Source organism: Oncorhynchus keta, chromosome 5 (genome assembly GCF_023373465.1).
Source record: "Oncorhynchus keta strain PuntledgeMale-10-30-2019 chromosome 5, Oket_V2, whole genome shotgun sequence".
Taxonomy (NCBI): domain Eukaryota; kingdom Metazoa; phylum Chordata; class Actinopteri; order Salmoniformes; family Salmonidae; genus Oncorhynchus; species Oncorhynchus keta.
The window spans coordinates 2,291,833-2,317,494 of NC_068425.1; the positions used below are offsets into that span (position 1 = coordinate 2,291,833).

The window sequence follows — 25,662 nt, forward strand, 5'->3', positions numbered from 1 at the left end:
CAACTTATTGTGGGAAGCTTGTGGAAGGCTACCCAAAACATTTGACCCAAGTTAAACAATTTAAAGGCAATACTGCCAAATACTAATTGAATGTATGTAAACGTCTGACCCACTGGGAATGTGATGAAAGAAATAAAAGCTGAAATAAATCACTCTACTATTATTCTGACATTTCACAATAAAGTGGTGATCCTAACTGACCTAAGACAGGGAATTATTTACAATGATTAAATGTCAGGAATTGTGAAAAACTGAGTTAAAATGTATATGTAAACTTCTGACTTCAACTGTATAATTAATTTAAAAGTCAAAATGGATGTAGCAACTAAGGATTCTAGCTTTAATTATGCAATTTATCTTATTTAAAAACAAAGTAGGCCTACAGAACAATAAACCACACATTTGATTCAAAATCATTTTTTTTATTTTAAATCACTTGTAGAATCTCAGGTCAGTTTTCAAAAGTTGAACATTGATCATACAAGCCCACCACATGTAAACACTGTTAGTAGAGCAAGTTAGAGCATTCACAATTTTATAACAGTAACTCAACAATAGCAGCAAAGAAAAAGTTAGTGGTTACATTTAAAACAAATATTAGCAGGATACTAGACATTGGAATGTAGTGAAAAGATAAATATATTAAAACATACAATCCTGATAATTATCAAAGGCACATTGACAAACGTCCTTGGTGATGGCAGAAATATTAAAGTTACAGTTGGCTAGTGACTGTTATCTTTCGAAGTAATATGAAACTTGTACCAGTCGTAACAATGTGATTTCTAAGTAAATGGAGGAATCTACCACACACCCAGCAAGGTTGCTAAGGTGCAGGAAGATGTCTGAACAGACCTCTAATTTAAGCATAACAATAATTATCAGCAATTTCCATCCACCCCAGCTGCAGAGAGTCTCTTCTTCAGACCTCCAAGGAAATACCAAGCACTTCAAAACATGATACTACCTCTTTTGCACTTCCCACCAGTCTTTATCCCTCTACTATCTCTCATAGTGAGCAGAAGTATCTGTGGACTGGGAAAGCCATGAGGCCGGAGATGGCGATGCCCAGACTGTCTCCTACACTGGCTGCCACCATGGCAAACTCCCTCTGTCTGTCTCCAGTCTGCAGGGAGAGAGGGGAAAGGGGAGTGGCACGCAAACACACACAAACATGTCCGATCGCTGACCCTCCAGCTAATGTTATATATTGACATAAACACAACCTTACACACACAAACAAACAACAAACAAACAACACACACACACACACACACACACACACACACACACACAGGTGACTGACCTCCTTGCTGATGAAGTAGAATGTGTTGACGTATGCAGCTCCTCCCAGCAACCCCTCGTAGAGGACGATCACAAACACCAGCCATGCACTGGGCAGGAACTGGTAGTACACCGACAATAACAGCAACACCGCGTTCACACACTGAGGGAGACAGAGCAACACCGCGTTCACACACTGAGGGAGACAGAGCAACACCGCGTTCACACACTGAGGGAGACAGAGCAACACCGCGTTCACACACTGAGGGACCAGGGCCCGTATTCACAAAGCATCTTAGAGTAGGAGTGCTGATCTAGGACAATAAAATGACATGGACAGGGGGGGACCCGATCCTAGATCAACACGCCTACACTGAGACGCTTTATGAATAAGGGTAAAAAAGGTAGTGGTGGGGATGGTGGGGGAGCTAGAGGGGAGGAAGAAGAAAATATAAAGCCAGGTGGAGAGAGATAAAGATCAGAGAAAGTTATAGCTCCACCACTAGGTCTGTTACGCTGACCGTATTACCACCACACCGGCAAATCACGAGTCATGACCGCAGTCAAATTCCACATGACAGTTGAGTCACGGTAACTATGCTTCTCCAAAACTGCACTCTGATGTTGCCGATGGTCATTAGTAGCCTACCAAACTTGCTAACAGCCAGTCGCTAATGACCTGGTACTCAGCGCTCTATTGTCCCTCTAATTCAATGCAAATGCATTCCAAAAATCTAATCAAACACTTAATTTTTAAAACGTTTTATTTCACCTTTATTTAACCAGGTAGGCAAGTTGAGAACAAGTTCTCATTTACAATTGCGACCTGGCCAAGATAAAGCAAAGCAGTTCGACACATACAACGACACAGAGTTACACATGGAGTAAAACAAACATACAGTCAATAATACAGTATAAACAAGTCTATATACGAGGTGAGATAAGGGAGGTAAAGGTAAAAAAAGGCAATGGTGGCAAAGTAAATACAATATAGCAAGTAAAACACTGGAATGGTCGATTTTCAGTGGAAGAATGTGCAAAGTAGAAATAAAAATAATGTGGTGCAAAGGAGCAAAATAAATAAATTAAATATAGTAGGGAAAGAGGTAGTTGTTTGGGCTAAATTATAGGTGGGCTATGTACAGGTGCAGTAATCTGTGAGCTGCTCTGACAGTGAGATGAGACTGACTAATATCTCAGTAGCTTTAAATGGCATATCTGTCCAAATGAATATATTTCCATGGCTGAGTTCAATGCTTCCCCTTCTGGCTATTTGGATAAAATCACAATGCAGTTTCTAAATATATATGGCAGGATAAGCGAGCCCGGATCAAATGAAAAAAACTTTAAGAGGGAAAGACGTAGGAGGACTATCCGTACCGAACTTTAAATTGTATTTCCAGGCACTAGCATTTCGTTCCATCCTAAATTGGTTTAGACATGATTCTTCCGCCCCGTTGCGGAGTATAGAGTGAAATATGGTGTCTCCTATTGCCCTGGAAGAGGTGTTCTTCACTGATATAACCCTTAAACAAATGTAAACTACACTTTGGTCCTATTATTGATCACACAATTTCTATATGGCGTCAAATTGAAAATCGATATAACTGGGATTCTAAATGACATGCCTATACTCCAATATTTCACAATAATGCCTTGTGATCTGGAGGGTGGCCTTTTGTATCCCCCCCAATGGTCCAAATGTGAAATCCATACCCTCGCGGATATCATGGATAGTAATGGTTCGTGAACATTCCAAGAACTGAAAGACCGATACATACCAGGCAAATCTTTTTTCTAGATTTACAATTTAGTTCAGCTTTGCTGGCCTATGGAGTCCCCTGGCAAACCCAACTACCGAACCATCCAATGCTTGGATTTATAAATAAATGATCTGGGCTCCTGAAAAGGACTGATCTCTATAATATAGAACACTTTTGGAAAGCTCATTCTGAGCTAGTCATAAAAGAAATGGTCCACAGATCTAATTGAAATCGGAACAACCCTTTAACTGGAACAAAACATTGAAAAACATGACTTTGGCATCCCGTAATCTGAACCATCAATTTATACATTGTCTGTTCACACACGGTATTTAACACAGAGGAATCGTTTTACGATTAAATGGACCCCAACTCCTAAAATCAGGTAGGCACATTCCTCCATATGTGGATGTACCCTGCAGTTAAATGCTTCTTGGCAAAGATACTAAATTAATTCAGAAGTGCATGAATGTAAATTCAATGCTTTGCATCTGTTACTTAACAATGATAGCTCCTTGAATCTCTCAATCAGAGATGATTAATGCTGACAGGCAACACTGCCGCAAAATATTATGTTGGATCTTACACGGCAATCACCTCACTCTCTCCCAATTTGCCAGTGGATACAGTTACTTTTAGAAGTTAGAACATCATTTGTATTTATTATGGTTCCCCATTAGCTGCTGCCTTGGCATTGGAAAACCTTTGTGGTTAAATTTGTTTGAAATTCACTGCTTGACTGAGGCATCTTACAATTGTGTGTGTGTGGTACAGAGATGAGGTAGTCGTTATACACTTATTGTACACAGAGTGAGTCCATGCAACTCGTGTGACTTGTTCAGCAAATGTTTACTTCTGAACTTATCTAGGCTTGCAAAGGGGTTGAATACTTAACTCAAGACATTTCAGCTTTTGATTTTTAATTCATTTGTAAAAATGTCTAAACATAATTCAATTTTTACATTATGAGGTATTGTGTATAGGCCAGTGACCATCTCAATTGAATCCATTTTAAATTCAGGCTGTAACAAAATAAAAATGTAGAAAAATCTAAGGGGTGTGAATACTTTTTCAAGGCATAGTACCAAATAAAAATGGCCTAGAAGGCCAGCATCCCGGAGTCGCCTTTTCACTGTTGACGTTTGAGACTGGTGTTTTGTGGGTACTATTTAATGAAGCTGCCAGTTCAGGACTTGTGAGGCTTCTTCCTAAAACTAGACACTAAATGTACTTGTCCTCTTGATTGATCAGTTGGGCACCGGGGCCTCCCACTCTTTCTATTCTGGTTAGAGCCAGTTGCCACAGATGTCTCAAATTTTTAGGGAGAATGCAATTGGCATGATGACTGCAGGAATGTTCACCAGAGCCACCTCCATTGTTTTAGAGAATTTGGCAACACGTCCAACCGACCTCATAACCGCAGTCCATGTGTATGGCGTCGTGTGGGCGAGCGGGTTTACTGATATCAACGTTGTGAACAGAGTGCCCCATGGTGGGGTTATGGTATGGGGAGGCATAAGCTACGGACAACAAATATAATTGCATTTTATCGATGGCAATTTGAATGCACAGAGATACCGTGACGAGATCCTGAGGCTCATTGTCGTGCACGGCACCATGCCGCAAGGATCTGTACACAATTACTGTAAGCTGAAAATATCCCAGTTCTTCCGTGGCCTACATAGTTCCAAGTTCTTCCGTGGCCTGCATAGTCAGACATGGTACCTGTTGAGCATGTTTGGGATGCTCTGGATTGACGTGTACGACAGCGTGTTCCAGTCCCCGCCAATATCAAACAACTTTGCACTGCCATTGAAGAGGAGTTGGACATCATTCCACAGGCCACAATCAACAGCCTGATTGACTCTATGCAAAGTAGATGTGTCACGCCGCATGAGGCAAATGGTGGTCACAGCAGATACTGACTGGTTTTCTGATCCAGCCTCTTTTTTTTTTAAAGGTATCTGTGACCAACAGATGCATATCTGTATTCTCAGTCATGTGAACTAATTTCAATTGACTGATTTCCTTACATGAACTGTAACTCAGTCAAATCTTTGAAATTGTTGCATTTTGTGTTTATTTTTGTTCAGTATATTATTTAGTATGGAAAGACAACATTAAATTGAGAATAGTCTAACCTGCAACCTGAGAAAGAAACAGCAGAGCGATTGCCTTTCATCCAACTCTTTTCAAAGCATCATTAGTCGCACAACTAAAGTTGCATACATAACTACATATTCAGCATATAGAAGGACCTGTTTCAAATGATCACTTTGTTAACCACAACACAGAATAGCCATATGTGGGCACACCATCTGAAGTCAATATCCTTTCTATTATATTCTTCTTCCTATCAAATAATGCCACGGAATTCTAAGAAAATCCTGTAAAAAGAATTAGTGTAGCCCACAGCCATATGGCAGAGCCAGATCAGGGCCTAACATGAGGACAACTCAAAATATGCTGTTCTGTTCTTCGGTATATGCTACATTTTCTTCATATAATGGTTCTTTAGATCTGCTTAAAATAATTAATTTATTGTGATGGTGTAGGCTATATTAAATGGATTTATTAGGCTTTTTAAAATGCAGATGTTCCAAAGATCTGCATCAGAGTGGCTTGTAGGCTGTGCGTGGAAGCCCAAAGATGCTAAACGTTTTGTTATTTAGAAGGACTATTACCGTGAGACAGGCAGTTATTTGCATAACAGTTACCGGCTGATAAAATGGCATGGCCGACAATTTCATCACCGCTTGCTGGTGACAGTGATTTATTTAGAATTCAAGGCACACGTAACCAGCATGGCTTCCACAGCATTCTGCAGCGATACGCCATTCCATCTGGTTTGGGACTGTCATTTTTCAAGGGCTATTTGACCAAGATGGAGAGTGATGGAGTGCTGCATCAGATGATCTGGCCTCCACAATCACCCGACCTCAACCCAATTGAGATGGTTTGGGATGAGTTGGACCTCAGAGTGAAGGAAAAGCAGCCAACAAGTGCTTAGTATATGTGGGAACTACTTCAAGACTGTTGGAAAATCATTCCAGGTGAAGCTAGTTCAGAGAATGCTAAGAGTGTGCAAAGCTGTCATCAAGGTGGCTACTTAGGAGATTCTCAAATATAAAACATATATTTGTATAACACTATGGTTTACTACATGATTCCATGTGTTATTTTATAGTTTTTATCTCTTCACTATAATTCTACAATGTAGAAAATAGTAAAAAGAAAAGAAAAACCCTGGAATGAGTAGGTGTCCAAACTTCTGACAGGTACTGCATCTCATCTATTGTTCACTCACCTGAAGCAGAGAGAGAGCCCAGATTCTCCTGAACTTCACACAGCAGAGAGAGGATCGTGAGACCAACACTCCCACCTGGTACAGTGTCTGGTACCTGAACACACACACACACAAAGAATGTGAGTTAATAGCTTTACACCAGCTTTACACCACATTTTAACTCAGATTTTCATAATTCCTGACATTTAATCGTAGTAAAAATTCCCTGTCTTAGGTCAGTTAGGATCACCACTTTATTTTGAAGAATGTGAAATGTCAGAATAATAGGAGTGATTTATTTAAAATTGTATTTCTTTCATCACATTCCCAGTGAGTCAGAAGTTTATATACACTCAATTAGTATTTGGTAGCATTGCCTTTAAATAGCCTTCCATAAGCTTCCCACAATAAGTTGGGTGAACTGTGGCCCATTCCTCCTGACAGAGCTGGTGTAACTGAGTCAGGTTTGTACGTCTCCTTGCTCGCACACGGTTCTTCAGTTCTGCCCACAAATTTTCTATAGGGTTGAGGTCAGGGATTTGTGATGGCCACTCCAATACCTCGACTTTGTTGTCCTTAACATTTTTGGGATAGGGGGCAGCATTTTCACTTTTGGATGAATAGCGTGCCCAGAGTGAACTGCCTCCTACTCTGTCCCAGATGTTAATATATGCATATTATTATTAGTATTGAATAGAAAACTCTGAAGTTTCTAAAACTGTTTGAGTGATGTCCGAGTACAACATTACTCCTATGGCAGGCAAAAACCTGAGAAAAATCCAACCAGGAAGTGGGAAATCTGAGGTTTGTAGTTTTTCCAATATACAGTGTCTGTGGGGTCACTTTGCACTTCAGAAGGCTTCCACTAGATGTCAACAGTCTTTAGAACCTTGTTTGAGGCTTCTACTGTGAAGGGGGGCTGAATGAGAGGGGAATGAGCCAGGTGTGTGGCAGAGTGCCATGGGCTTGTATTCATGTGAGAGTTACCTCGCGTTCCATTGCTTTTCTACAGACAAAGGAATTCTCCAGTTGGAACATTAATAAAGATTTATGTTAAAAACATCCTAAAGATTGATTCTATACTTCGTTTTACATGTTTCATACAACCTGTAACGTAACCTTTCGAGTTTTTGTCTGGATGTAGTGCTCGTGCCTCATGAAGATGGATTACTGGGTTGAACATGCTAACAACAAGTGGCTATTTGGACATAAATAATGGACTTCATGGAACAAATCAGTCATTTATTGTCGAACTGGGATTCCTGGGAGTGCCTTCTGATGAAGATCATCAAAGGAAAGTGAATATTTATAGTGTTATTTCTAACTTCGGTTGACTCCAACATGGCGGATATTTCTTTGGCTGGATTGGGCTCTGAGCGCCGTACTCAGATTATGCTTTTTCCATACAGTTTTTTAAAAGTCTGACACAGCGGTTGCATTAAGGATAACTCTTAATTCTGTGAGTAACACTATCTTTTATCAATGTTTATTGAGTATTTCTGCAAAATCACCGCATGTTTTGGAATAAAAACATTACTTCACGTAACGCGCCAATGTAAACTGAGATTTTTGGATATAAGTATGTACATTATCGAACAAAACATACATGTATTGTGTTACACGATGTCCTATGAGAGTCATCTGATGAAGATCAAAGGTTAGTGATTAATTTTATCTATATTTCTGCTTTTTGTGACTCCTATCTTTGGCTGGAAAAATGGCTGTGTTTTTTTTTGACTTGGCTATGCCCTAACAATCATATGTTGTGCTTTCGCTGTAAAGCCTTTTTGAAACGGACACGATGGGTAGATTAACAAGAAGCTTCTTTCATTTGCTGTATTGGACTTGTTAATGTGTGAAAGTTACATATTTCCCCAAAATATTTTTGAATTTCGCGCGCTGCCTTTTGAGCGGAATGTTGTCGAGGGGGTTCCGCTAGCCTGCCCTAGAAAGGTTAAGCCATTTTGCCAAAACTTTGGAAGTATGCTTGGGGTCATTGTCCATTTGGAAGATCCATTTGCATCCAAGCTTTAACTTCCTGAATGAAGTCTTGAAATGTTGCTTCGATATATCCATATAGATGTCATCATGACGGAGGATTTTTTTGGGGTGAAGTGCACCAGTCGCCCCAGCAGCAAAGCACCCCCACAACATGATGCTGCCACCCCCGTGCTTCACGGTTGGGATGGTGTTCTTTTGCTTGCAAGCCTCCCCCTTTCTCCTCCAAACATATCGATGGTCATTATGGTCAAACAGTTATATTTTTGTTTCATCAGACCAGAAGACATTTCCCCCAAAAGTACAATCTTCGTCCCCATGTGCAGTTGCAAACCGTAGTCTGGCTTTTTTATTCCTTGCTGAGTGGCCTTTCAGGTTATGTCGATATAGGACTCATTTTACTGTGGATATAGATACTTTTGTACCCGTTTCCTCCAGCATCTTAACAAGGTCCTTTGCTGTTGTTCTGGGATTGATTTGCACTTTTCGCACCAAAGTACGTTAATCTCTAGGAGACAGAACGCATCTCCTTCCTGAGTGATATGACGGCTGTGTGGTCCCATGGTCTTCATACTTGCGTACTATTGCTTGTACAGATGAACATGTTACCTTCAGCCGTTTGGAAATAGCTTCCAAGGATGAACCAGACTTGTGGATTGACTTGTGGAAGTCTACCATTTTTTGCTTCCAAGGATGAACCAGACCTGTAGACTTGTGGTCTTACAAGTCTACAATTTTTTCTGAGGTCTTGGCTGATTTCTTTTGATTTTCCCATGATGTCAAGCAAAGAGGCACTGAGTTTGAAGGTAGGCCTTGAAATACATCCACATGTACACCTCCAATTGACTCAAATGATGTCAATTGTCCTATCAGAAGCTTCTAAAGCCATGACATTTTCTGGAATTTTCCGAGCTGTTTAAAGGCACAGTCAACTTAGTGTATGTAAACTTCTGACCCACTGGAAATGTGATAAAGTGAAATAATCTGTCTGTAAACAATTGTTGGAAAAATTACTTGTGTCATGCACAAAGTAGATGTCCTAACCGACTTGCCAAAACTATAGTTTGTAACAAGAAATTTATGGAGTGGTTGAAAAATGAGTTTTAATGACTCCAAGATAAGCGCATGTAAACTTCCTAACTTCAACTGTATATATTCTGAATGGTACTGACCAGCGATACTGCTCTGCATGGGAGAGATAGAAGTTTGGGAAATATAGGAGTTCCAACTGTAAAGAAAGTTGAAAAATTAGGGGTCATCCATACTATACAATGAGAATGGAAGTGATGGTGAGAATATCAACTAATTGCAGTGACACTATAAACTGCCAAGGGGCGACAGAGGCCTACTCACCAGGCCCTGGTTGATGAAGTACTCCGCGAAGTAGACAACTCCTAACGGAACCACAAACCTCAGCAGACCCTGAGGGGAGGCGGTAGAATTGATATTAGCAGATTGGCAATAACACATATAGTACTGGAGCACATCAAGACTGACTAAAACTTACTAGGCCAGGGTTAAACTGATTATTTAGCACATGTGAAAATGAAATTAAAGTAAAACTGTTCTGTGTCTATCACATTGGGGAATTGAGTTTGTATCAACTGGGAAAAAATGAGATTTTGGCCTGGCTTACCTTGGTCTGGGCCAACTTTGAGAGAGTATAACTTTTTAATCTGAAAATGGTACAGACCAAGTCCACTTTTCAAAAGTGACTTCAAACTCACTTTAGTGATGTGTAGTTTCTCAATACATGTCAGTGGTCCAGTGACCTTGTCTTCTGTTATATTCAGAAGGAAGGAAGTGAAGATGGGCTGTTTGGTTAATCAATGTCCTACAAAATATTTGACAATTAAAATGTAATATTTCATTACTTAAAAATATATTGTGTTAAACATCCATATTACCACACATCACTTTCCTCAACATTCTTTATCTTACCACATGCTGACATGATAAACACACCTTCAGCACCTTTCTCCCGCTCTTCCTCTTCAGTGTCATCCAATAGGGGCTGCCTGCTCTGTGAGTCTCTGCCCCTCACAGACTCCACCTCCCTGCACTTCCACTGTGGGAAGGATGGGGGGAAGACTAGCAGGAAAAAATAGCTGAGGGGAAAGTGGGGGAAAAGGAAGAGACAAAAAGGGGGTGAAGGGTTCAGATAAACTGACATAAAAGGAGAGTGATCCTTTCCCACTCACCTAACAACACATTAACTTATCACATCAACATTGTTTATGGGACCGACCAGGGGTGAAAGCATACCGAACAAAAATATAAACGCAACGTGCAATTTCAACAATTTTACTGAGTTATTGTTCATATAAGGAAATCAGTCAATTGAAATAAATTCATAAGGCCGTAATCTATGGATTTCACATGACTGGGCAGGGGTGAAGCCATATGTGGGCCTGGGAGGGCCACCCACATGGAAGCAAGGCCCACCCAATCAGAATGTGTTTTACCCCACAAAATGGCTTTATTAGACATAAATACTCCTCAGTTTCATCAGCTGCCCGGGTGGCTAGTCTCAGAAGATCCCTCAGGTGAAAAAGCCGGATGTGGAGGTCCTGGGCAATGGCTACCATGGTTACACATTGTCGGCGGCGGTTGTGAAGCTGGTTGGACATACAAATTATGCACAACCTTTTAGAGAAATAAGCTTTTTGTGCGTATGGAAAATGTCTGGGATCTTTTATTTTCAGCCCATGAAACATAGGACCAACACTTTACATGTTGCGTTTATATTTTTGTTCAGTATAGAACTCATTTCTTCCCGGTATGGGACCTCCTGTGTGTGCATGCGCTTGTCAAACTATCACTTAAAAGGGCTCCTTTACTAGACTACTGACACACGCTCATCCACTCACAACATATTTCCAGCCTCCAAACTGGTGAATGGAAAGAGACATCGGTTACACAAAACACCAAATAAATGTAATGACATTTGGCGATTTGAGAATTGATGCACCCACTGCTGTCCTCGCGCCACTCATCTCTCCCTTGGCAAAATGTTAGTGTTCTCGTGGAACCACGTCGCAGTTTTGAGCGTAGGTTATACCACCATTCGCAAAATGTTCATGCCTCTGACGTACGGTAATGATAAATAATGGCATAAAAGCCTAAAGATTCATTTACATTTGCTTGAATTATTGTGATAGGCTCATGTTTCTGGCACAGCGTACCCCCACTATTTATTTTGCCAGTACGCCGTACCGAACTACCTTACTTTCACCCCTGGGACTGACCTGATCACCATGGCTACAGGGATGACCAGCATGATGAGCAGCGTGTTCCTGGGCGAGAGGCCAGCCTGCGTGAGACCAGAGTACAGCAGAGCCCCGGCCACACCTGCTCCACCGGTGCCCGAGCCCCAGCCCCCCAACACATCTCTAAGAAGGCGGATAGAAAGAGACACGGGGTGAGAGTGTCGGGAAAACAATATTGAGAGGGGTTTGAGTGAGAATACCTTATGTAAAAAAAAATGTAAAAAAAAGAGCTGCAAAGTAAACAACTTACAGAACTGTTAGTAAATCAGGGAGATAGTCTACCTGCTAAAGAAGACAGTGAGAGAGAGGAAGGAGAGCTCTCCCAGTCCAGCACTCACACTGGCAAAGATCACACCTAAAAGATACACAGTACTTTAATATGGATGCAAATATGTACTCTAATACGATACACATAATAATAGGGTTTCAAAAATGAATGGTTAAAATACCGCCTCACAGCATATCGAGTAAGGGTGTAACAATTGTAATACAGTGCCTTATGAACATATTCATTTCCCTTGAATTATTCCACATTTTGTTGTTACAGCCTGAATTCAACATGGACTAAATAAAATAAGTAATACCTCAATGTCAAACTGAAAACATGTTTTTAGTAGTGACTGGGTGTATTGATACACCATCCAAAGTGTAATGAATAACATCACCATGCTCAAAGGGATATTCATATTTTGTTAATTTATTGAAAATGAAATACAGAAATCTCATTTCCTTTTCCTCTAGGATTTTGTCTGTGCTTAGTTCCATCCCGTTTAATTTTGTATCCTAAAGTACTCCCCAGTCCTTAACGATTACAAGTCTACCCATAACATGATGCAGCCAACACTATGCTCAAAAATATAGAATGAGGTACTCCGAAATGTATTGGATTTGTCCAAAACATAATACATTGTATTCAGGACAAAAAAGTAATTGCATTGTCATTTTTTATTTGCAGTATTACTTTAGTGCCTTGTTGCAAAAAGGATGCATGTTGTGTAACATTTATATTCTGTACAGGCTTCCTTATTTTCACTCTGTCAATTAGGTTAGTATTGTGGAATAACTAATGTTGTTGATCCATCCTCGGTTTTCCACTATGTCAGCCATTAAACGCTTTAACTGTTTTTTTAAAAAGTCACAATTGGCCTCATGGTGAAATCCCTGAGCTGTTTCCTTCTTCTCTGGCAACGGAGATAGGAAGAATGTCTATGTTTGTAGTGACTGGGTGTATTGATACACCATCCAAAGTGTAATGAATAACGTCACCATGCTCAAAGGGATATTCAATGTCTGCTTCTTTTTTTTTAACCATCTACCAATAGGTCCCCTTCTTTGCGAGGCATTGGAAAACCTCCCTGGTCTTTGTGGTTGTAATTCACTGCTTGACTGAGGGATCTTACAATTATCTGTATGTGTGGGGTACAGAGATGAGGTAGTCATTAAAAAAATCATGTTAAACACTATTATTGCACACAGAGTGAGCCCATGTAACTTGTGACTTGTTAAGCAAATGTTTACTCCTGAACTTGCCATAACAAATGGGTTGAATACTTATTGACTCATGACATTTCAGCTTCTAATTTGTAATGAACAAAATTCCACTTTGACATTATAGGGTATTGTTTGCAGGCCAGTGACAAATTCTCAATTCAATACATTTTAAATTCAGGCTGTAATACAACAAAATGGAAAAGGGGTGTGAATACTTTCTGAAGTCATTAAGTTCTGCCTTTCTTGTGAGTTGAAAGGGTCTATCTGGGATTGGTACATTATTTTTAAACTATATACAGTATATAGCCATGGATTCTTGAAGAATACTTATAAATGCTTCATGAGCTTAGTTCAACTGTCCTAACCCATCAAAAAAAACCAAATGCAAGTCTGTTTTACTCCATTGTTGGTAAACAATATCATTGTAAACAAATAAGGTTAAGATTCAAAACATGGTTAAAACTATAGCGCCTTCAGAAAGTATTCATACCCCTCGACTTATACCACATTTGTGTTGTTTTACAGCCTAAATTCAAAATGTTTCTCACCCATCTACCTCATAATGCCAAAGTGAAAATATGTTTTGACATTTTCGCAAATATATTGAAAATGAAATACAGATACATCTAATTTACATAAGTATTCACACCCCTTTGCTATGACACTCTGGTGCATCCAATTTCACTTGAACATCCTTGATATGTCACAACAACTTGATTGGAGTCCACCTGTGGCCAACTCAGTTTGGACATGATTTACAAAATAAAAAAACTATATAAAAAAGGTCCCACAGCTGACAGCTCATGTCAGAGCAGAAACTATACCATGAAGTCCAAGGAACTGTCCATAGATCGTCGAGATTTGTGATGAGGCATACATCTGGGGAAGGGTATACAACTATTTCTAGAGTGTTGAAAGTTTCCAAGAGCACAGTGGTCTCCATCATTGCGAAATTGAAAAAATAGAGAGAAAAAAAAGAAGGACCTTGGTCAGTGAGGTGACCAAGAACCCAATGACCACTCTGACAGAACTACAGAGTTCCTTGTCATAAATAGGAGAACCTGCCAGAAGGACAACGGTCTCTAGAGCACTTCACCAATCTGGGCTTTATAAGAGAGTGGCCAGACAGAAGCCACTACTTAGAAAAAGGCACGACAGCACACCTGGAGTTTGCAAAAAGACATGAAAGACTCAGATCATAAAGTAAAGGATTCTGTGGACTGATGAGACAAAGAATGTACTCTTTGGCCTGAATGCAAAGCACCATGTCTTGAGAAAAGGATATTTGAAATTGGATGACAACTTGTTTTTAACCAAGAAAGAATCATTTATAATGGACTTTTTCCAACATAACATAGTCAGATCCCCTTATTGTATGGGACACTTTTAAAATGTTCCTTTAGAGGACATGCAATTCAAAACTCATCTTTAAAAAAAATAGCAATTTAGGTCAGGAGTTCATATTAACAAAGGAAATAGCAGGACTAACAGTACAGATAGATAGCAATAAAAACGGTACCAGGGGCACAGAATATGTGGAAAACCAAAACAAATAGAGGAACTTATTCAAGGAAGAACAAGTGTAATATATTATAAAAAATAAAGCGAACTGCTAAAAGCTTGGAACACCTGTATTTGGGGAGTTTCACCCATTTTTCTCTGCAGATCCCCTCAGGTTTAAGTCCGGGCTCTGGCTGGGCCAATCAAAGACATTCAGAAACTTGTCCTGAGGCCACACCTGTGTTGTCTTAGCTGTGTGCTTAGGGTTGTTCTCCTGTTGGAAGGTGAACCTTCGCCCCAGTCTGAGGTCCTGCAAGCTCTGGAACAGGTTTTCATCAAGGATCTCTCTGTACTTTGTTCCGTTAATCTTACCCTCAATCCTAACAAGACTCCCAACCCCTGCCGCTGAAAAACATCCCCACAGCATGATTCTGCCACTATCACGCTTCAATGTAGGGATGGTGCCAGGTTTCATCCAGGTCACCTCCTTGACCAAGGCCCTTCTCTCCCGATTACTCAGTTTGGCCGGGCCGACAGCGCTAGGAAGATTCTTGGTGGATCTAAACTTCGTCCATTTTTGAATGATGGAAGACACTGTGTTCTTGGGGACCTTCAATGCTGCAGACATTTTATGGTACCCTTCCCCAGATCTTTGCCTTGACACAATACTGTTTCAGCGTTCTACGAACAATTCCTTTAACCTCAAGGCTTGGTTTTTGCTCTGACATACACTGTCAACTGTGGGACCTTATATAGAGAGTTGTGTGCACCTTTCCAAATCATGTCCAAACAATTGAATTTACCACAGGTGGACTCCAATCAAATTCTAGAAATATATCAACGATGATCAACAGAAACAGGATGCACCTGAGCTCAATTTCTCGTCTCATAGCAAAGGGTGTGAATACCTATGTAGATAAGTTATCAGTTTTTAAGTTGAAATAAATGTGCTAAAATGTCTAAACTTGTTTTTCGCTTTGTCATTATGGGGTGTTGTCTGTAGATTGCTGAGGATTTTAAAACATGTATTTAATCCATTTTAGAATAAGACTGTAATGTAACAAAATGTGGAAAAAGTCAAGGGGTCTGAATACTTAACGAAAACACACACACACTACCAGTCATAAGTTGACACACCTACTCATTCCAGGGTTTTTATTTGAACTATTTTCTACATTGTAGAATAAAAAAAATCCACCCTTTGCCTTGACACTTGGCATTCTCTCAACCAGCTTCATGAGATAGTCACCTGGAATACATTTCCATTAGCAGGTGTGACTTGTTAAAAGTTCATTTGTGGAATTTATTTCCTTCTTAATGCGTTTGAGCCAATCAGTTGTGTTGTGACAAGGTAGGGGTGGTATACAGAAGATAGCCCTATTTGGTAAAAGACCACGTTCATATTATGGCAAGAACCGCTGAAATAAGCAAAGAGAAATGACAGTCCATTACTTTAAGACATGAAGGTCAGTCAACGTGGAACATTTCAAGAGGAGGAGGAGCCTCTTAAAAGAAAAAGTTACAGGTCTGTGAGAGCCAGAAATCTTGCTTGTTTGTAGGTGACCAAATACTTATTTTCCAACATAATTTGCAAATAAATTCATTAAAAATCATACAATGTGATTTTCTGGATTTTTTTTTCTCATTTCGACTGTCATAGTTGAAGTGTACCTATGATGAAAATTACAGGCCTCTCTCATCTTTTAAGTGGGAGAACTTGCACAATTGGTGGCTGACTAAATATTTTTTTTGCCCCACTGTATGAGCCCTGTATCAACAGGTATAATAAACAGATATATATAGAAGGTTGAAGGTTGAATATATTATTATATTATTATTACCTGCTATCTCTCTTATATTATGACATTTCAGCTAGATCTACTGTCTCTATTATATTATGACAGACCAGCTGTATCTACTGTCTCCATTTCACTTTTGCCATTGATGTGGTCCTTCCCTCTCCTCAACGGCCTCAAACAGGCTATTTCATGTGGGTTGGGGTGGGGTGGCAGACACACGCATCTCACATTGCATGACATTACATGTTTATATATTGCTTCTAAAATAAATTGTAAAAAATCACAAATAATATTTTCTATTATTAGTTTCAAACAAGGGCATTAGCATGTTCAAAAAAATATTCCTCCACAATCGCTAAATGAAGCATCCTACAACAATCTCTGTCTCACTTTCCCAATCAATTTATTCTAAAATTGTGTGTACATCTGTATATCTAGACTTAGATGTAGCTTTCCCTGACTTAGTCGCCATAATGATTGATACATATATACAGCTGAATCTGCGCGTTTACCAAACAATGCAGTGTGTCATATGTGTAGCTCCTTCCGGTATGAAACTTCAAAAGCGAATGACTCTCGTTAAGCTGTAGCTTACGACATGGGTTGGTCTTGCAACACATAAACATGGCGTATTACTGTTTAGCTCAGCTCATTGGCTATCTACCCAGCTAGATTCCAAGACGATCAGTGGTCATTGGGTTAAAAAACAGTCAATCAACGAAACAGCAAGCAAATCATTGGTGCACAATGATGTCATGACTTGTTGTCTTCAAATCAGTTTCTTTCAGTCAATACGTCCCGCGAAATGGCCCATCACATTTGATTGTGTTACAAACAAACCAGTTGATTGCAGTGAAACCAAACATGACTAGAAAATTCACGTTTTGTGTGGGTTATTTACCTGGAATGTGTCGTCAAATGGAATGAGACGGAATTCACGACACGGTTCACAAAATTTTATCAAACAAAAGATCATTCATTGTGTAACAATGAGCATTGGAATTGCAAACAGACGAAGATCGTCAAAGGTAAACTATTTATTTTAATGCAGTTTGTGATTATGTTACGCCTGTGCTGGTTAAAATTGTTTTTTTTTATGGGGCTCTATGCTCAGATAATCACATCGTATTCTTTCGCAGTAAATCCTTTTTTAAATCTGACAACGCAGTTGGATTTGCAAGATTCTAGGCTTTCGATACATGTGAGACACTTGTATTTTCATGAATGTTTAATATGACTATTTATGTAGCGTGCGCAGAGAGGTTAATATACACATGACCGAAAGGTTGCTGGATTGAAACCCTGAGCTGACAAGGAAAAAAATGTGTCGTTCTGAACCACAAGGCAGTTAACCCACTGTTCCCAGGAACCACTGCTTTTAATCAGGGCAAGGTGACTGGAAACATGACCGAATACAAACAGTGTAGCTATTCCCTCCGCAAGGCAATCAAACAAGCTAAGCGTCAGTAGAGACAAAGTAGAGTCGCAATTCAACGGCTCAGACACGAGAGGAATGTGGCAGGTTCTACAGTCAATCACGGACTACAAAAATAAAACCAGCCCCGTCACAGACCCCAATGTCTTGCTCCCAGACAAACTAAACAGCCAATGTGAGTAAAACATTTAAACGTGTTAACACTCGCAAGGCTGCCGGCCCAGACGGCATCCCAAGGCACGTCCTCAGAGCATGCGCAGACCAGCTGGCCGGTGTGTTTACGGACATATTCAATCTCTCCCTATCCCAGTATGCTGTTCCCACATGCTTCAAGAGGGCCACCATTGTTCTTGTTCCCAAGAAAGCTACGGTAACTGAGCTAAAAGACTATTGCCCCGTAGCACTCACTTCTGTCATCATGAGGTGCTTTGAGAGACTGGTCAAGAATCATATCACATCCACCCTACATGACACCCTCGACCCACTCCAATTTGCTTACTGCCCCAATAGGTCCACAGACGACGCAATCGTAATCACACTGCCCAAACCCATTTGGACAAGAGGAATACCTATGTAAGAATGCTGTTCATCGACTACAGTTCAGCATTTAACACCATGGGTCTCGACTCCACCCTGTGGAACTGGGTCCTGGACTTTGACGGGCCGCTCCTAGGTGGTGAGGGTAGGAAACAACATCTCCACCCCGCTGATCCTCAACACTGGGGCCCAACAAGGGTGCGTTTTCAGCCCTCTCCTGTACTCCCTGTTTACCCATGACTGCGTGGCCATGCACGCCTCCAACTTGATCATCAAGTTTGCAGACGACACTACAGTGGTAGTCTTGATTACCAACCATGACACGACTGCCTACGGGGAGGAGGTGAGGGCCCTCGGAGTATGTTGTCAGGAAAATAACCTCACACTCAACAAAACCTTGGTCCTTCTGTGGCTCAGTTGGTAGAGCATGGCGCTTGTAATGCCAGGGTAGTGGGTTCGATTCCCGGGACCACCCATACGTAGAATGTATGCACACATGACTGTAAGTCGCTTTGGATAAAAGCGTCAGCTAAATGGCATATATTATTATTATTATATATTAAAACAATGGCGATGATCATGGACTTTAGGAAACAGCAGAGGGATCACCCCCCTACCAACATTGACGGGACAGTAGCAGAGAAAGTGGAAAGTTTTAAGTTACAGGGGGGAACACATCATGGACAAACTGAAATTGCTACACCCACAGACAGCGTAGTGAAGAAGGCGCAACAGCGCCTCTTCAATCTCAGGAGGCTGAAGAAAATTGGCTTGGTCACCAAAAACACTCACACTTTTACAGACGCACAATCGAGAGCATCCTGTCGGCCTGTATCACTGCCTGGAACGGCAACTGCTCCGCCCATAACCGCAAGGCTCTCCAGAGGGTAGTGAGGTCTGCACAACGCGTCACCGGGAGCAAACTACCTGCTCTCCAAGACACCTACACCACCCGATGTCACAGGAAGGCGAACAAGGTCATCAAGGTCAACAACCACCCGAGCCACTGCCTGTTCACCCAGCTATCATTCAGAAGGCGAGGTCAGTACAGGTGCATCAAAGCTGGGACCGAGAGACAGCTTCTATCACAAGGCCATCAGAATGTTAAACAGCCATCACTAACAATGAGTGGCTACTGACTCAAATCTCTAGCCACTTAAATAATACAAAAATTGGATGTAATAAATGTATCACTAGTCACTTTAAACAATGTTTTCATACCCTGAATTACTCAGCTCATATGTATATACTGTACTCTATACCATCTACTGCATCTTGCCTATGCTGTTCGGCCATCGCTCATCCATATATTTATATGTACATATTCTTATTAATTACTTTACACTTGTGTGTATAAGGTAGTTGTTTGTGAAATTGTTAGATTACTTGTTAGATTCTACTGCATGGTCAGAACTAGAAGCACAAGCATTTCTCTACACTCGCATTAACATCTGCTAACAATGTGTATGTGACCAATACAATTGTATTTGATTTAGGCTGTCATTGTAAATAAGAATTTGTTCTTAACTGACTTGCCTAGTTAAATAAACATTAAATAAAAATTTATAAAGATTAATTAATCAGCTAAATCAGCTAATTAATCAGCTAAATCAGCTATTAACAGAACTGCTGACTGGCTGATAGATCCCCATGGTTACCATATCAGTGAGATAGTGTCTGGTTTCAGGGGAAATGTCAGAGCTGCAATGTTCTAGGAATTAAAATAGTGATCAATGATCATATCTCAAACGTTTCCATCCCCATTCACAAACATAGGCCTACACACACACACACACACACACACACACACACACACACACACACATTACCCAAAACGCTTATCCACATGGTAGAAGAGAAGGACACCACAAGGAAGCTTGCAATCGCTGTTGCAACGCATACCAACACTCGGAAACTGTGGACAAAAACACAATCTCCAAATTGACATGTGCACTCAAAATTTGCAAACCTTTGCAAACTCAAACAAACTGGTAATGTAGGATAATATTGTTTCTGTATTATGTTATGATTAGCAAAAGCTAAGATACGGCCATTGACAACATCTTATTACAATGTTAATTTACTGTAAGAAAAAGTATTCAAAGACAACTGGGAAAGCACCATCTGTCCTTCTCTTACCCATAAGGGAGATTGTGGATGAAGAATGGAGCAGAAAACTTGATCACGAGAGTAGGAAGAATATCAGCCAACAAAACAGCCTTGGAAAGGGGGACAGAGAGGTCACACACATGTTAACCAGGCAGGATCAGGCTGGTCACTTTAATAAATGTTTACATACTGCTTTGCTCATTTCATATGTATATACACTGTATTTTAGTCAATGCCACTCCGACATTGCTCGTCCAAATATTTATAGATTTCTTAACTGCATTCTTTTACTTTAGATTTGTGTGTGTTGTTGTGAATCGTAAAATATTTATGCACTATTGGAGCGAGGAACACGAGAATTTCGCTACACCCGCAATAACATCTGCTGAGTGAAATAACATTTGATCACACACACTTTCACAGCTGCAGCGCATCTCTATTTACCGCGGTAGAAACAGGGCTGCAGTCGTAACGACTTCTCTTTCCACTTTCAACGTCCAAGGCAACTGTGGATGGGGTCTGAAGAAGAAGGACATGGAGAGAGAATATTGCCAATATAGTACTTTGATACTAACAACAGATACAAATGCTATGGTGATACAGCATTCTTACAACCCATTCTTACAGGCGATGTGGAGTTGTGAGACCCTTGTTGATTTAAGATGTCATGGGCTGCACTCAGCATCACCACGTACGCAAAGTTATTGCACAACCCCAGCAACCTGAAGACAAGGGTCAGGAGGAAAGGTGGGAGACACAATGTTGAATTTCAAATCATTCATTTCTATTGCCTGCATTTCAGAACATTCAGTGCATGCAGAGATGATGATAAGTATCACTGAATGATAGCAAGTTCACTGAGGCTACGCAATGATGTTGTAGGGCAAACTGAGGATAAGATGTAGCCAGCCTTCCTATGTAGATTAAGACACCGCGAAGCTAGTGCAAGATATGTCTTGGAAAACGTACCTCAATCTAGGTATGACAATTGCGTTGTACTACGAATTGTCCCAACTGCTACACCGAGTAGAAGGAACGACTGCTAGTTTTTAAGTAAACTGACGTTTTTGTCCTCATGCTAGCTAAGCAGAAGCCACAGCAGCCATTTTAGAATTTCATAATGGCTGCTGTGGCTACATACATACTTATAGCTGGGGCCAGACAGAATCTACAAGGAGGGGTTTAGTCAGTCTTTACAACATATAGTTCCTTCAGAAAGTATTCACACCCCTGGACTTTTTCCACATTTTGTTGTGTTACAAAGTGGGATTAAAATGTATTTAATTGTCCTTTTTGTCAACAATATACACAAAGTATTCTGTCATGTCAAAGCGGGGGGGACACACACTGATATAAACAACCAACCAAAAGTTTATGGACACCTGCTCGTCGAACATCTAATTCCAAAATCATGGGCATTAATATGGAACTGCGGGCACTTGAATCCATTCATCCACAAGAGCATTAGTGAGGTCGGGCACTGATGTTGGGTGAATAGGCCTGGCTCGCAGTCGGCGTTCCAATTCATCCCAAAGGTGTTCGATGGGGTTGAAGTCAAGACTGTGCAGGCCAGACAAGATCTTCCGCACCGATCGACAAACCATTTCCCTATGGGACCTCACTTTGCGCACGGAGGCATTGTCATGCTGAAACTGTTGTCACAAAGTTGGAAGCATAGAATGTATGCTGCGATGTTAAGATTTCCCTCCACTGGAACCTAAGGGGCCTAGCCAAAACCATGAAAAATAGCCCCAAACCATTATTCCTCCTCCACCAAACTTTACAGTTTGCACTATGCAATAGGGCAGGTAGCGTTCTCTAGGCATCCGCCAAACCCAGAGATGTCCGTCGGACTGCCAGATGGTCAAGTGTGATTCATCACTCCAGAGTCCAATGGTGGTGAGCTTTACACCACTCCAGCTGACGCTTGGCAATGCGCAAGGTGATCTTAGGCTGGTGTGAGGCAGCTCGGCCATGGAAACCTATTTCATGAAGCTCCCGACGAACGGTTATTGTACTGGTGTTGCTTCCAGAGGCAGGTTGGAACTCAGTAGTGAGTGTTGCCACCGAGGAGCTACGCGCCTCAGCACTTGGCGGTTCCGTTCTGTGAGCTTGTGTGGCCTACCACTTCGCAGCTTAGCCATTGTTGCTCCTAGATGTTTCCAATTCACAATAACAGCACTTACAGTTGACAGGGGCAGCTCTAGCAAGACAGAAATTTGACAAACTGACTCGTTGGAAAGGTGGAATCCTATGACGGTGCCATGTTGAAAGTCACTGAGCTCTTCAGTAAAGCCATTATACTGTAAATGTTTGTCTATGGAGATTGCATGGTTGTGTGCTCTATTTTATACATCTGTCACCCACGGGTGTGGCTGAAATAGCCAAATCCACTAATTTGAAGGAGTGTCAAAATACTTTTTTTTTTTTTTTCCGGGTAAGTCTAAGACCTTTCCAAATCTGGATTGTGCAATATTTGCCCATTTTGTTTTCCAAAATTCTTCAAGATCTGTCAAATTGGTTGTTGATCATTGTTAGACAACCATTTTCAGGTCTTGCCATAGATTTTCCTGAAAAACTGCCCAGTCCTTAATGATTACAAGCGTACCCATAACATGATGCAGCCACCACTATGCTTGAAAAATATGTATTGGATTTGCCCCAAACAAAACTTTGTTTTATTAACAAAAAGTTAATTGCTTTGCCACATTTTTTGCAGTGTTACTTTTGTGCCTTGTTGCCAACAGAATGCATGATTTGGAACATTTGTATTCTTTACAGGCTTCCTTATTTTTACTCTGTCAATTAGGTTAGTATTGTGGAGTTACTACAATGTTGTTGATCCATCCTCAGTTGTCTCCAATCACAGCCATTAAACTAACTGCTTTTAAGTTACCATTGGCCTCATGGTGAAACCCCTGAGCGGGTTCCTTCCTCTCCGGCAAATGAGTTAGGAAGGATGCCTGTATCTTTGTAATGACTGGATGTATTGATCCACCATCCAAAGTGGAATTAATAACTTCAACATATTGAATGGATGTTTTTTTTTTACCCATCTAAGAATAGGTGCCCTTCCTTGAAAGGCATTGGAAAACCTCCCTGGTCTTCGTAGTTGAATCTGTGTTTGAAATTCACTGCTCAACTGAGGGACCTTACAATTATCTGTATGTGTCAGGTACAGAGATGAGGTAGTCATTGAAAAAAAATGTTAAACACTATTATTGCACACAGTGAGTCCATGCAACTTATTATGCGACTTGTTAAGCAAATTTTTACTCCTGAAATTATTTAGGCTTGCCATAACAAAGAGGTTGAATACGTATTGACTCAATACAATTCAGCTTTTCATTTTTAATTACATTTGTTTAAAAAAATGTTGGAAAACATAACACTTTAGAGGTGCTCATGAGTGGCGCAGAGGTGTCACGACCGACCCTGGTTCGATCCCAGGCTGTACCACAACCGGCCGTGATCGGGAGTCCCATAGGGCGGCGCACAATTGGCCCAGTGTCGTCCTGATTAGGGGAGGGTTTGGCCGGCATTGTAAATAAGAATTTGTTCTTAACTGACTTGCCTAGTTAAATAAAGGTTAAATAAAATACAATTATGGGGTGTTGTGTGTAGGCCAGTGACAACAAATCTCAAATGAATTCCTTTTAAATTCAGGCTGTAAGAACAAAATGGGTAAAAAGTCAAGGGGTGTGAAAACTTTTCTGAAGGCCCTGCAGCTTGCCTATCCTATTCCATCGACCACTTAACATGCGCACCAATTATTCAATACTCAACTGTTTATGGCGTAAGGCCTGCGAGTATGGAAGTCGTCATGTAAACACCGTACTCTGTTTATCTATATCGGTGTAAGGTCATAATCGACGTAAACATACGCCGATTAAAACACTTGGTTTTATGAGCAATCTTTCGATTTATTAGCACATATTAACAGTTTAATCGGCGATACACTGGTGCATTTGCGCGAGTGAAGTGAGTTAGGAAAAACATATATATGCATCTTATAAATTGTTTTTACATACAAACTTCATACAGTGTGTCCGAAATCCGATTCAAATAGTCTACGCAAAAACAACATGGTCACTGTGGTAGAATGTTTCTTGATTGGCGACTTTCTGCATTTATCAAAAGTCCCATCAGCAGCCTGATTTCACGTGTCGAAGCATGTAAAACACATTTTAAACAAACTATTGTATTAACCTGACTATCCACAGTAATCGCAAGATTGTGTGCATGTAACCGTGTTCACTGTAGCTAGCTAAATAGGTTTGATTCAAATAACGTTACATTTAAAGAAATGAAACACTGGTCGCTAGGCTCGTTTCTGATGTCACATCACATTCACCACAGTAGAACATAATCCCAAAACTAAACTCACCAAAAACCAGTCCAATTTCTCCAGCGCGAGCTACGACCTACAGACAGTAGAGAGAGATGGTGTTAATAAAATAAAATATAAATAGTGAAATAGCCTACTAACTAGCCATCCACACAGCAGTGTGATCTGTCTGATCGGTGTAACAAATCATAAGTGTGACACACGATTTACCTTCACTGTCAGATGGCATATCTGGGTCTGCATTGACGCTGACTGCTTGGTCCATGATTAAAAACGAATTAAATCGATTATTAAACAGCAGCTACATAAACAGCTATCTAACGTTATTCTTACACAGCTGTCCGATTAGCTAGCAATCTAGCTAGCTACTTCCTCAATGTTATCTTGTGGTGTTCCGCAAATTTCCATACGTCACAGATTTGACAGCATTTTTTACAGAACTTCGGGCAGATAGAAAAATGTTATAGCTAACTGACTAGTATAAAATGTTTTTCTCATCGCTTAAATTTTGGTTCATACTTGTTTACGACATTGCAACTTCGGACCGATTCAAGGAAAACAACAAACATCGCGTGTAGCAGCGAAATATCCCCCCCTTGAAAATACTACAGCGCACTGCTGGTTCCACATATTGCAAGTGGAGTACCACAGTATGAGTCATAATACTCATAAAACCTATTTTGTATAGACTTACCCTGCCATGACGTTTTGATAACCATGCATATCTCTCTAGGCCAAGGTTACTTCTCAGCTGCAGATGTAATGATGTCCAGCTTCTTGGACTTCTTGGACACTTGTGCAATATAATTAATAACTGTGGCTATACAGTTGAAGACAGAAGTT

The 25,662-nt window shown here is 40.6% G+C and overlaps 1 protein-coding gene across 2 annotated transcripts; it reads right to left on the reverse strand.

The window, feature by feature from the left end:
• Positions 1-430: 430 nt before the first annotated feature.
• cln3 (CLN3 lysosomal/endosomal transmembrane protein, battenin) lies at positions 431-25,436 on the reverse strand. Of its 2 annotated transcripts, none has more exons than XM_035770654.2 (15): positions 25,030-25,436; positions 24,859-24,895; positions 21,097-21,193; positions 20,916-20,990; positions 20,502-20,581; positions 20,192-20,277; positions 11,883-11,955; positions 11,580-11,723; positions 10,273-10,439; positions 10,059-10,111; positions 9,685-9,753; positions 9,504-9,559; positions 6,355-6,448; positions 1,307-1,447; positions 431-1,126 (listed from the first exon to the last, which is right to left on the reverse strand). In XM_035770654.2, exons 1-15 carry the CDS (start codon positions 25,082-25,084, stop codon positions 1,010-1,012), a joined length of 1,344 nt encoding a protein of 447 aa, XP_035626547.1. In that variant the 5' UTR covers positions 25,085-25,436; the 3' UTR covers positions 431-1,009. The 2 variants fall into 2 exon arrangements, with proteins under 2 accessions (XP_035626547.1, XP_035626548.1); XM_035770655.2 differs by having other exon boundaries at positions 10,297-10,439; positions 25,030-25,433.
• Positions 25,437-25,662: the final 226 nt, after the last annotated feature.

Excerpts from the sequence above, each read along its gene's own strand:
- cln3 (XM_035770654.2), bottom strand. The coding sequence starts at position 25,084 with ATGGACCAAGCAGTCAGCGTCAATGCAGACCCAGATATGCCATCTGAC. Across the intron at positions 20,582-20,915 it reads GCAGCCCTGTTTCTACCGCG|GCTGTTTTGTTGGCTGATAT; the intron begins GTAAATAGAGAT and ends CCCCTTTCCAAG. Across the intron at positions 9,754-10,058 it reads AGAAACTACACATCACTAAA|GGTCTGCTGAGGTTTGTGGT; the intron begins GTGAGTTTGAAG and ends GCCTCCCCTCAG.